This window comes from Micromys minutus, assembly GCF_963924665.1.
Source record: "Micromys minutus genome assembly, chromosome: 1".
NCBI lineage: Eukaryota > Metazoa > Chordata > Mammalia > Rodentia > Muridae > Micromys > Micromys minutus.
In genome coordinates, this window is record NC_137969.1 from 86,332,836 (window position 1) to 86,346,831 (window position 13,996).

Consider the following 13,996-nt stretch of genomic DNA (forward strand, 5'->3'; position numbering starts at 1 on the left):
GGAAATCACTTCACCTTACTAGCTTGCCACATTTACCTGATCTTGCATCATGGAGTCTCTTTGATTTTATCTAGTCCGGTACCCTAGCCCCTGAATTTCTGAGTAGGGGTGAGGTCATTGAATGAAATGCAGAATAACAGAGTATCAGTTAGGGCTCTCAGGTACAAAAGATGTCAACAGAGACCACCTTTGACATTGTGGAACCTGAAGAAGTACTGAAGTTAATGTGAACCTGACCATATTTAATGCTAAATGCAAAACACCTAATTCTGGTAAGCGCTTCTATCATGCTACCTTTAGTCTGGGCATGAAGGTTATTCTGCTATTCAGGTTTCCTGGGCGGGACATGGGTATGTGCTTCACTACATAACATACATGCATAAAAGTGTTCCACCAGGGTGAGAGCCAGACCTGGCACATGTATTCCACCATATACACATATGCCTTAAGGCTTTGACTGTAGTTTTATTCTTCTCCTTCCTCGCAGTACTATTCTGCTCCTTGCACCTATGAGCTCGCCCTAAAGTACCTGAACATCGCCTTCACTATGGTGTTTTCCCTAGAATGTGTCCTGAAGGTCATCGCTTTCGGCTTCCTGGTATGTCTAACTCAGCATCAGCTTTTCTTATTTTGGGTTACATGCAGGTTACTGCTGTTCAAGAATGGTTTGCCCACTTGCACATCTAATATTGAGTTTAAACAGGCTGCCATGTAAGTAGAGTAGGAGAACAGACAAAGGAAGCTACCTTACCTTCCTATCACCATACTGATCAGTCTACTCCAGTCCTACTGAATTCTTTCAGCAGTAGGGCAGCCATCATTGGATTTTACTAGAACTACAATTGACACAGAAAGAAGCAAAACAAAAATTAGATTAACTAAATCATGAGTTATTATTCACTGGTAATGTATATATAAATTGTATGATTTGATTGGGAAAATGTCTTTCATAGCCTCAAACCAGCAAATTATAGATTTTAGGTTTTAGTCTTCTGCTTATAAGGAATCATAAAGGGCACCTTTTGCCAATGAAAAGAAATGTTTATTAGTTATGCTTACAATGTTCAAGTACCTTTGGTGGTTTTGGGGTAGGTGGTTGAGGGTTCTGGAATTGGCTTTGAGAGAGATTGTAATGGAAATTATTTTGGCATGAGCTCTCTTTTTATTTCTCCTCAACTAGTAATTATAATTGTTTCACAAACTCCTGCATCTGTTCCCAAAACCTGGCCTTTGCATCAATGTCTTATAAACAGAACCAGGCTCTCCCTTTCCTCCTGCTTGCTTCAGGGTGTGCTGTGTGTTCAATGGGCGTGCAGATAAACCCACTTGACAACTGTTTCACACTTATCCAGTGTAAGTGTATATAGCCCATATCACTTTCCTAGCACAGAGGGGAAACTTTCCTATAGATCAAAATGAGTGCTTCTGGTAGCAGCTGTAACAGGGACTCTGGGCTGGGCTTGATAATTGTCAGTGTTGGTTGTGGAGGCTGTTTCCAGTTTCCTGGTTCTTTATACAACCATTAATTTGATTATTTGGGGTGGAGAGTTGAAAGGAACCCTTTGCTGTGGCTGCATTGTGGAAATCCTGACTCCCTTTTGAGTGTTTTGAGACTTGAGGAAATAAAAAGGTAAAATGAAACTTCTATCAAACAAAGATGCTTTTATAAAATAGTCTAGCCCAAGTAGGGCAACGTAAAAGATGGAGGGGGAACCAGCACCAGTGTGGAAAAAGACTTCTTTCTGAGTGTTGATGCTGACATCGTCTGTGCCTTAAGCCTCAATTATGTGTCTAATTATGGTGAATACTGAATACATACTTACAGGCTTAACTAGAGGATTCGGCCTTGTGCCCTGCCTCCTTCCCACCCTCATTCCTGTGTTTCATTCAAGGCCTGGAGTTAGTCACACCAGAAAAGGCACCATTACATTGATTTGACAACTAAAGCTTTCAGAATGCCCCAACATGAACTGTTTTGTCAGATCTTCTCATTAACGTAGAAAAACATGTGTAGTAGATGATGTTGTTTCCCTTATCATTTTAAATGAGAAAACAAAGTTCATACGATGTGTAAGACTTTTACAAAAAAATGTAGAATTAGAAAGTGGGTGTAAATAAAATGGAAAAAAAGAGGAAACTGGGCTACCTAGTAAATATTCATCCAATAGTTTATACTTCTATTTTTTCCTGTGTAACAACTACATTATATAGGCTTACTTATTATGTTTTTATTTTATAGGTGAATCATAGCTCAAGAAAGATTAGTACTTTGTTCAGTGTTAGAGAAAGACAGCTCCAGGAGTTTGATCTTGGTCTATATGACCTCAAAATTCACAATAATCTACTAGTTTATTAAGTAGCCAGGGTATATTCCAAAATCCCTAGTAGATACTTCAGACTGAGTCTAATCTGATGTCTGTAGATGATATCTGTATATTTTTTCATACATGTTTAAATGAAGTGATGGGTTCTAAGCATCATATTTATTTTCATTTCTTTTCCTATTGATGCTATAAATTATACCATGACAAAAGCAACTTAAAAGAGAAATGGTTTATTCTGTCTTAGATTTGAGGGCTCAGTTCAGTCTTCAGAAAGTTGAAGTGTCAGGTGCTTGAAGCAATTGGTCACATGACACCCACAATCAGGAAGCAGAAAATGGTGAATATGTGGTCAGGTCACTTCCTTTATATACTAACATGATACCCGGCAAGGTAGGTCTTCCCACTCTATAACATAGCCAGGATAATCCCTCAACCACTTCACTTAAAGCATTCCTGATCTTCTCTTTGGCATCCTATAATTTTTCACGTACTATTTTTGGATTGTAAGTAACTAAAATCATTGAAAATGGAACTACAGATAAAATGGAAGAGTACTATAGTACACAATGTTGGATGTGCTGTCATAAAGCATCCTCAATAGAAACTTAAGGCTTCTAACCCTCTGAAATGAGGAAATTCACCTCTGGATGGAGACTAGAAGAGCTTTGAAATTTGGGAACCTTTGGTACTCCACTTGGCCCCCTTATTAAAAGTTAAGCACTCTACTGGAAAGAGAACTTGTTTACAAAGTAGTGTACATCTTCTCTCTCTCTCTCTCTCTCTCTCTCTCTCTCTCTCTCTCTCTCTCTCTCTCTCTCTCTCTTACACAAACACATGGGGTTCCACAATCAGATCTCCATAAACCTTAGTTTTCTCACACCGCAAACCAGGATAACAATAGCTGTCTTACAATCTTCAATATGTGATGCTCATTAAACACAATTCTTTCTCTGTTGCATAACTTCACTGTTACGGCCAAGCCTTCTATTCAGTACTATATAAACAATGACATTTGGTTCTACCTAACCTTCAGACCCACAAGAAGGACAAATGAGCCGAAAGAGTATCAGGAAGCTGGGACAGAGGATAAAGGTCATGTGATGATAATTGTGAGAATAGAGCAGAGGACATTTTAGTGGTACTCCAAAACTGATGCTGTCCCTGGTGCTGAGGGGAAAGCCAAGTGGACATTTTGGAGGAGTGGCTATCCTGTTTTAAAGAGTGTGGCCCAAAGTGTGTGCTATCTGAGATTGGATGGACATATCATACATTCTGAAGCAAGTGAAGTTATCAGGTTGATGGACTCTCTAGGTCTTTTATATCTCCCCCATATCAGAGTCAGTAAATCTCCTCATCTATGTATAACACTTAACTACTACTAATACGGTATAACAGAGAAGAAGAAAGGCTGGAGAATTGGAGTCTATTCATCCTCCTGCCAATCAGATCTGAAAAAACAGCTTTGGAATTGTCTGTAACCTTTAGTCCCATATAGCGTCTTACAGCAATGAAAATAATTACGAAGTTACTTATACCAATTCCCTAAGGTGTACACACACACACACACACACACACACACACACACACACATATACATATACATATACATATATATATATATATATATATATATATATATATATATATATAATAAATGTAAAGCTTTTTCTTTGTTGATCAAACTCAGTAGCATGGTTGAAAAACAAATGTTTGTTAATTTAAAAAAAAGCTTTCTTATGGGATTTTTAGTGACATTTTCAAAAACATGATCTACAAATAGTTACGGAACCATTTTTAAAATGAGGAGTTCCCAAATTAGTAAAGGAGAAACAGAATTTCGGGTTAGAAACAGGAAACTGAGCCCAAAGTTAGAATGAACTGACAAGTTTTAATTCCAAGTGACAAAGTTACGTAATGAAAGATGTCTTTTTTCTGTCTTCCCTTTTTTCTAACGTTCATGTGATTGAATGCACGGGGCAGAACTATTTCCGAGATACCTGGAACATCTTTGACTTCATCACCGTGATCGGTAGTATCACAGAAATCATCCTGACAGACAGCAAGGTGAATAATTCACAAGATCCCCATGTTTAAGCTGTTCCTTGTGTAGTGTTTAAAACCACCTTCTCCATATATAACTCATTTTTCTAAAACCTACCCAATCAAACATGCCCCCTTTGTGTTGGGAGTCCACTTTGTCCTTCCTGAGCAATAAAAAAGATTATACAAACTTGGGGACAGTGATAGACTTCACCAAAGGGTTAGATACATTTGCATGGTTCAAAGAGCAGATATCTAATGGGGTAAGTAGAATAGAGGTACTGGAAGAAAGCTAATATTGGATGTTTGGGGAAATTCTACAAAGAAAAACAGTGTCTTTAACCTCAGAGTTCTTAGGCCTAAAGTGTTTCTGCAAACTAGTTCATCCTAAAGAACATGTGGAGATTATAATTATTGAATACCAGAACACCATTGTGTCTAGGGAATTAGGAGCCTGCTCCTTGGGAATCTAAGTGGTACAGAGTTTAGAGCATTTGGTAGAAATTGGGGAAGCCAGTTTTCCTCCCCTGTGTGCTGGGATGCTCTTAAATCCATCTACCTAGGAATCTAAGAGCTCAGCTGGGAGGCTTAGGGAGAGACTCACTGGGTGTTCCTCAACAGGAGTTAGGTTATCTGTGAAAGACAGACTGCCTTCTATTTTGTGATCTGAATAAGGAATAAATGTGAAAATACCAGTGCTTAGATCTTTCTAAATGAGCATATTGTCACTAATTACATGTTTCCTTTTGGTCCACCAGCTGGTGAACACCAGTGGCTTCAATATGAGCTTTCTGAAGCTCTTCCGAGCTGCACGCCTCATAAAGCTTCTGCGACAGGGCTACACCATCCGTATCTTATTGTGGACCTTTGTGCAATCCTTTAAGGTAAGAGGCTCACGGAGGGTGGAACACCACATGCCAGACAACACTGCAACAGCATCCGCACCCTGCTTCCTTCACCTCTAGGAAAGAGAAGTTTGTAAGCTTGCATTAGAAGTATAAATACAATAGTTCTTCATTATAGCACAGGATGGCTAGATAGTGATCAGTTCCTGTGTATATTACAGAATCTTATTCTAAAAAATAATGTACCACTTTCACTTTGTAATAGGCCTTTTTTTCTTAGCACTGAGACAGGGGCATGCTTTATGTTGTGCTATCCTTGAGTATTCTAAATCTCTTGAGTAATCCTGACCATACTTAAGAGTCAGCCTCCCATTGTCAGGTGCCTTTAGTGTGTTCAGGAACTTGTCAGTGACTTTACTTCATTGAACAGTTTTTCAGAGGATTTTTTCAACTCATGCTTAATAAAAAGATAATTCATGTACAGTTTACCATGTCTTCAACCTGGGCATCTCTTGAACTATTGAATGAATAGTATACTAAACACACACACACACACACACACACACACACACACACACACACACACACACAAGTTCTATAAAGAAACTAGGAATGTTTGGCCAGGTTATTACAAGGTTCCTTTTAAATATTCCATGGGATTATGCATAGGTATATAGAAGTTTGTTAAAATGCAGGTGCCTGAAACCCACTTCAGTGGCAGAACTAGTAAAGTTTCCAAACATACTAACATTTCTCTGAGCTCTAACAATAGCATAAATTAAGTGTCTTTAGGCATTTAACAAATAACATAATTAGATGTCTGAGGCCTGGGCGTATTTCTTTTCTGGCAGACAAAGATTTTCAATTAATGTATTAAAAATAAAGTTGATAAAATTGACTCAAAGATGACAAGTCATAAATTCACCAAATTGTCCTCCTCCTCTTAATTACTTATACATTTAATTAAACTTAAGAAGACAAGACAGTAAAATCACAGTATGTCATGACTTGGAAAGGGAGTTTCCTTATTATATTATTATATATTCAGATATTTTCCTAATTGATTTGCTTCATCATCAGAATATTTGAAGTTTGAGATGAATCAGTGGCAAGCATGTTCAGGCTCCAAGGTGTGGCCTTGGTTTTCCTACCCTAGCAAGAACCAATGTTTTGGCAGGTTTATTCCCACAAAGGTCTCACCCCAATGAACTCTGGTGTTTCAGAGTTAGATGACAGGAGATTTTTAAAACCTTACAAGTTTGCCCCCTGATTCTCAGGTGAGTTCAGATTTAGAATTAGAAAAGCAGCCTGCTTTTAAAGATGTTTTTTATTTTATTTTAAATTGGCTGCCCATAAGGGATCAGTTGTTAGTGAGTCTAAGAAATAAATGTCATCTGTCACATATTCCATCACCGAGACTGTGACACTGTGTCCTTTTGAAGCTAAAGAAAATGATGTAAAAAACTGACAACAAAATGGGCCACATATTCAGTGGGTATCACAGAGACTGTGGAAGGTAAGTTAATCTGCATCACAATGGGGCTGTGTTTTATTTTGTTTTATTTTACACTCCAGATTTTATTTCCTTCCCAGTCCACCCTTGGACTGTTCCACAGCCCATACCTCCTCCCTGCACCTCTGTCTTTACCAAGGTGTCCCCATCCCAACCACTCTAGCAGATCTCTAAACTCCCTGGGGCCTCCAGTGTCTTGAGAGTTAGGTGCATCTTCTCTGTCTGATCACATACCTGACAGTCCTCTGCTGTATATGTGTTGGGGACCTCATATCAGCTGGTGTGTGCTGCCTGGTTGGTGATCCAGTGTCTGAGAGATCTCAGGGGTCCAGGTTAATTGAGACTGCTGGTCCTTCTACAGGGTCACCCTTCTCCTCAGTTTCTTCCAGCTTTTCCCTAATTTAACCACAAGGGTCAGTTGCTTCTGTTCATTGTAAGATGCAAATATCTGCATCTGACTCTTTCAGCTACTTGTTGGGTCTTTCAGAGGGCAGTCATGATAGGTCTCTTTTTGTAAACACTCCATAGCCTCAGTAATAGTGTCAGACCTTGGGGCCTCCCCTTGAGTGTGATCCCATTTTGGGCTTGTCAGTGGACCTTCTTTTCCTTGGATTCTTCTCCATTTCCATCCCTGAAGTTCTTTCAGACAGAAACAATTATAGGTCAGAGTTTTGATTATGGAATAGCAACACCATCTTTCTGCTGGAGGTGGGCTCTACAACTTCTTTCCATTGTAGGGAATGAATTTTATCTAGGGTCCCTCCCTTTGAGTCCTGAGACTTTCTCATCTCCCAGATCTCTGGTACATTCTGCAGAGTCCTCCCAACTTCCTATGTGCTAAGGTTGCCAGTTTCCATTTTTCTTTTCTTTTCCTGCTGGCCTTCAGAGCTTAAGTACTTTCTCCCATAAAATACCAGATCATGTTCCTCTAACCTTCAGTCCCCTTTCCCTCTAAGATCCCTCCATCCCCCTTGTGGTTGCTTTCTTCTAACCTCCCAAGTGGGACTGAGTTCTCTAAACTTGGGCCCTTCAGCTTGTTGAGCTTTTGGAGTTCTGTGGACCATATCTTAGTTATTTTGTACTTTTTGTGGCTAATATCCACTTATTAGTGAGTACATACCATGCATGTCCTTTTGAGTGTGAATTACCTTACTCAGGATGATATTTCTAGTTCCATGTATTTGCCTGCAAAACTCAAGATGTCCTTGTTCTTAATAGCTGAGTAGTATTCCATTTTGTAAATGAACCACATTTTCTCTACCTATTCTTCTACTGAGTGACTTCTGGGTTGTTTCCAGCTTCTGGCTATCACAAATAAGGCTGCTATGAACATAGTGGAGCACGTGCCCCTGTGCCATGGTAGGACATCTTTTGGGTATATTCCCAAGAGTGGTATTGCTGGCTCTTCAGGTAGATTTATTTCCAATTTTCTGAGGAATCTCCAAATTGATTTCCAGATTGGTTGTGACAGTTTGCATTCCCACCAGCAATGGAGGAGGCTGCCTCTTTCTCCACATCCTCAACAAGTATTGTCACCTGAGGTCTTGATCTTAGCCATTCTGATTGGTGTAAGGTGAAATTTCAGTGTTGTTTTAATTTGCATTTCTCTGATCACCAAGGACTTTGAACATTTCTTTGGGTGCCTTTTAGCCATTCAAGATTCCTCTGTTATGAATTCTTGGTTTAGTTCTATACCCCAGTTTTTGATTGGGTTGTTTTATTTTTTTGATGGCTAGCTTCTTGAGTTCTTTATATATTTTGGATATTAACCCTCTATCAGATATGGGTTTAGTGAAGATATTTTATTAATCTGTAGGTTGTTGATTTGTCTTACTGACTATGTTCTTTGCCTTATACCTTTCATGAGGTCCCATTTATTCATTCTTGATCTTAAAGCATTGGAGTTTTGTTTAGGAAATTCCCCCCTGTATCAATGAGTTCAAGGCTCTTTTCTACTTTCTCTTCTATTAAATTGAATGTATCTGGTTTTATGTTGAGGTTCTTGATCCACTTGGACTTGAGCAATGTGCAATGTGACAAATATGGATCTATTTTCATTTTTCTACATGGAGACAGCCAGTTAGACCAGCACTATTTGTTGAAGATGCTTTCTTTTTTCCATTGTATATTTTTGGCTTTTTTTTTTTTTTTTTTTTTGTCAAAGATCAAGTGTGCATAAGAATTTTATTTCTGAGTTTTCAATTCTATTCCATTGATCAACCTGTTTGTCTCTGTACCAGTACCATGCAGTTGGTTTTTGTTTTTGTTTTTATCACTATTGGTCTTTAGTAGAGCTTGAGGTCAGGGATGGTGATTCCACCAGCCCATTCTTTTATTGTTAAGAATTGTTTTTGCTATTTTAGATTTTTTGCCTTTCCAGATGAATTTGAGAATTGCTTTTTCCATGTCTTTGAATAATTGTGTTGGGATTTAATGGGGATTGCATTGAATCTGTAGGTTGCCTTTGGTAGGACAAACATTTTTACTATGTTAATTCTGCCAACCCACGAGCATGGGAGATCTCACCATTTTCCAAGATCTTCTTTGATTTCTTTCTTGAGAGACTTGAAGTTATTGTCATACAGATCTGTCACTTGTTTGGTTAGAGTTACATGGAGCTGTGTTTTGCTGGGTGTTTCCTCTTCAGGGTGGTTCTGCAATACTGGACAGAAGTAAATTGCTTAATGACAAAAATGTAAAAAGCAAATTTACTTATAAAACCCAAAGCAGAGATATATCCAATGTTAACACTATACCACTGCCTTTACCTATTCTGACCAAATACTGGGATTCACCAAGTTCTGTCTTTATCCCATGTTCAGAATGTCATCCCTTCTTTCTCTTATTTTATATTAGAACAGGGTCTCAGACAGATGGAATCTTTGGTTTTCTCTCTAAGGTTTGGAGTAGGAAGATAAACTGAGACTGGAGACATTGGGTAGAGAAGAAAGAAGGCCAAGCCAAATGGGTAGACTAGGGCATAAGGCGTGGGTAGACAGTGCAAGCACCAGGGAACACTGATTTCTTGTGCCATTTGTTTCCTTTCACCCTGGGACTCAGTACTTTGTGGAGGAAGGACCTGCTCATTGGCTTTTGGGTACATTTTAATTTGTCCTCTATTGAAGTGGAAACTTGAGTGTTCTTTGGAAAGTCAGTTGTGTCAGATAGTGTTTTGCTGGGGGCAAACATATAAAGAAGTGTTTTCCTGAAGTAGACACAAGTAAAAGGATGTTTTACGAAAGCAAGCATGTGAAAGGATGTGTGATAAGGGATTTGTCTACTAATGACATACATGTATTGGTCTGCCTTCCACTGACTGAGCTGTTGAGCTCCGGTTGTCATGACTCCATAGAGAGAAATGTACCAAAAAACTTCTGGTGTTGTGCTAGTGGCTTTTTGCCATTTGTGCAAACTTGGGCCAGTTGGCAAAGTAATGTCAGCTGATATAGACTGACATGGAGATTTGCTAAGACAGGCTCATGTGCTGAGACATGACACGTGGTGAGAACCCATGGAGGACACATAATACTTGGAAGGAGTATAAATAGGAACCAACAGACAATGACAAAGCATAGCTCTGCAATGCTTCTTAGTCTTACATAGCCATGCTTCTTCACTTGAGATACACACTCACACCAAAAACTTTATCTTGACATCTTTGCTGGTTCTAATTCCTCCTGCTGATTTGTGCCAGTTTAGCTGAGACATACCTGTCTCTGCTAGGTCATGGCACCACTGCTGATTCATGTTCGCTATTTCAACAATACCAAACTAGACTGTTGGTATATTTGTGAAGTCATGAAGTATTTGTGAGTGTATCTATCTGCCACTGCTAAGTCCTGTAAACTGAAATGTTGATTTCCTGACAATACAGATGGGATTTGCTCTAAAACACAGCCCTACACCTTGTATCCTAATAACCTTTCTTTTCTACTACCTCTGGGGGTGGTGGGCTAGCAGGGAGGTAAAACATTAAAAACCCATCATTAAAAGTATATTTAAAAAATTTAAGTCTACACTCAAGTTGTAAATAGTCTCTCTTGGGGCTCTTTATTTTGTTAACTCTGTTGATAACTTCTGCCTTGCTCCAGCCATCTGAAAGCCTTTGACTGGTCTCCTGGGACTTGTGGTATGCACACTCAAGACAAGACTGAGACTCTCAGTGGCACTGACTGCCCAGGAGCTTATTGACTGGTAAAGAAAAGGGAATTTCTTGTCAGTACAAGGATCACCACACAACTATATTGAGCCCTCCTGCTCCAAATCTCAACTCCTCTGTGTCTACCCATGCCCTAGATTATCAAGGGCAAGTCCTTGCCTTCATTTTCATATAGAAATGTTACCATCACAAAAGCATACACAATAAGGATTTTTAAATTTTTGTCTCATGGATAATGGCTGACACGTAGCAGGCTTTAGGGGAATTTATGTGAAATAGAATAAAATATTGAAAGGATTGAGCATTGGAAGATGGTATTTCATCTGAGGATAGCAAATACTTCTAGGAATGGATGAAAAGGGTTCTCCTGACACTTAGCTCCGCCTCCAGACCCGACTATGAGTTACACATCAGATGTGGGGATGAGAGGAAGAAATACAGAGACCTTGAAACCAAAGCTTGGCTTGTCTCCTTTAATTTGGGTCACAGTTGCTAGGATTATTAGTCTTCTGCATATCAAGTGAAATGTTTCTCAAACTCAGAAAGTTTTGCTAGCCCTCTTTGGAGATAGGGGTCACATATCCATCAGAAGCCTTGGGCAATTTTAACAAGGAAATAGTACTCCAAACAGAATAACTCCAAGGATCAGAGTCAGTCTTGCTTCAAATAGCCTCAGGGCAAGAGCTCCTGCCTTGCCAATGACAGCAGAAGCAATGGTCTCCTTGATTAATTATTATCTCTTGCTTCCGCTTGCAGGCTCTCCCCTATGTCTGCCTCCTTATTGCCATGCTTTTCTTCATCTATGCCATCATCGGGATGCAGGTGAGTGGCCCAATGGGGCAGCGGCTGCTCACATTGTCTTCTGCAGAGTTGAGGATGACGTGTACAGTGTCCCTTGACCAAGAAACTTCTTCAAGGTCTTGTCACATTGTGACCTTGGGAATTTCACATGGGCCAAGTGGTCCCCGAGGCATTCAGGAGGGGTCTGCTTTGGGGACTTCATCTGAGGTTTTCTCATCATGCTGCTGGGAGTAGCTGGGCTTCTACAATAGAACGGAATCAAAATGACACCATTATTTTTTCAGAGAGAGGGACTCCCATTGCAACTAACGTAAGTTTTTTCCTCAGGATCTCTGTTATTTGGACTTGACAAAAAGGAAGGCTAGATGTCTGTTATCTAGTAAGTCATGATACCAAATGCATCTATTTGCATTTTTAATTGCATTTAAATGCAGTTTTAACTGTCTGAGTTCTCTAAAACCTGTTACTTCCCATGCAAGGAAGCTCCAGAGCCATATTCCTATCAATTCCTATTGTACAGGGCCATAGAACTTGCTGGATAATCCCCTGGCCTACTCAAAGCCTCAACATTGTTAGAACTTGTTAGCAGATCTGGTTTGTCTTGGATATTTTTGCAGGTAGCCAGAGGTCTACTGAGCCCCAAGAAACCAAATCTTCCTTCTAAGAACATGAGTCATTTGGGATTGATGATCTGCTTCTACAAACATTGAGCATGCATCCCCTAACTTATTTGGTGGGATCCAAAGGCTTTTTGATTGTCTTTCTTACTTAGAGAGCTGCATGACTATCCCCTCTAAGAACTTCAGCTGACAGTCCCCTGAAACCAGGCAGCCTGGATGCCTCCTCAGCAGTGTGTGCCACCTGGCTACCTAGAGTCACTGCCTCAGTTTCCAAGCTTCTTGATAAGCTGTCTTGCCTAGATTCTTTCCAAAAGACCTCTTAATCCACTCTTCCTCTAACTCTATGACCAGGGAGTATTATTCTCCCAAATCACAGCTGAATGTCCAGCATCAAACGATGTAAGGCCTGTGGAAAGGCTGTAGTTTTCCTTCTCTGAAGATCTTACAATAGATACATGAAATGATGTTGGTAGCAATAGAAACAATGGCCATAGAACTTTAACGCTCTCTTGATAACGTGAAGACACTAATAACTCCCTCCAAACTTTACCTCAGAACTTACATAGTCTCAAACCAAAAATTGAAATTTGAATGGTCAAATTAAATTCCATATGCTTAAGTTTCTGTATGATAAAATAGCTCTTACTACTTTCGTCTTCAAGTGAAATAAGCTGAAATGATACTATCCCCAAGTCTAATATTAAGACTCATACTGACATTAATAATGCTGTTTACTTCAGTTACTTGGTTTGCCAGGTATGTTGCTGACTGTATGCCTGTATGCAAATATACACATATATGCAGGCATATAAAGAGAAGTGGCAAGGCATATGGTGAGTATAATCAGGAGTAATTGAGTTTCATTGTTTCCACTGACATTTAGCATGGTTAAGTAGCCTTTAACCATATTCATGTTCTCAGATAATAAGTTAAAAAGCTAAAACCTAGCTGTGCCTCTTTACAGCCCAGCTCTTAACACTGTGCCTTCTCTCAGCCCACCAGATGAGCAAATGCTAGGTGGGGAGTACTTTTTCACAGAAACATGAAGGCCTTTGCCACTGTGGCTTGCTTTAGCTGGCTATACCCAGTCTGGTCTGTCATAGAAAGCCAGTACAATGTGCAAATCATGAACACTCCTAAATATGTTACTAGAGAGAGCATATTCAATTCAGTCATCACAAAACAGAAAACCTATGGTGGTTTGAATGAAAATGGCCCCTATAGGTCTATAGAGAGTGGTACTATTAGAAGGTATGTCCTTGTTGGATGAAGTGTGTCACTGTAGGAGTGGTCTATAGGCATTGAGGTATCAAAAGTTCAAGCCAGTTCCTTCCTGCTGTCTGCCAGCCAGATGTAGAACTTTCAGCTCTTTCTCCAGCATGTTTCCTTCCATATAGCGTCCATAATGGACTAAACCTCTGAACTGTATGCCATTCCCAATTAAATATTTTTCTTTATAAGTGTTATGAAGGTTATAATGTCTCTTTACAGCAATAGAAACCCTAACTAGGACAAAAGTTGGAATGGAGTATTGCTATGATAGGCCTGGCCATGCATTTGTTTGGAGAAATGTGGCCTTTGGATTAGAAAAGCATCTGACTGCTTTAAGTGGGACTTAAAGGGCCATCCTAGAACATGGAGGACATTGGGCTGCAGGGGATTTGAACCATGGGAGCCTGGCTTAGTAGGTTTCA

The 13,996-nt window shown here is 39.6% G+C and overlaps 1 protein-coding gene across 1 annotated transcript in view; it reads left to right on the forward strand.

Moving 5' to 3' along the window:
- The window catches only part of CACNA1E (calcium voltage-gated channel subunit alpha1 E), a gene marked incomplete at its 3' end in the record, with an annotated part of 296,371 nt that overhangs the window by 251,889 nt on the left and 30,486 nt on the right, over nt 1-13,996 (forward strand). Inside the window, exons 31-34 of the mRNA XM_080932993.1 lie at nt 488-598; nt 4,305-4,388; nt 5,123-5,248; nt 11,638-11,703. Coding sequence (XP_080789119.1) covers nt 488-598; nt 4,305-4,388; nt 5,123-5,248; nt 11,638-11,703 — 387 coding nt within the window. The remainder of the gene's footprint in view (nt 1-487; nt 599-4,304; nt 4,389-5,122; nt 5,249-11,637; nt 11,704-13,996) is intronic.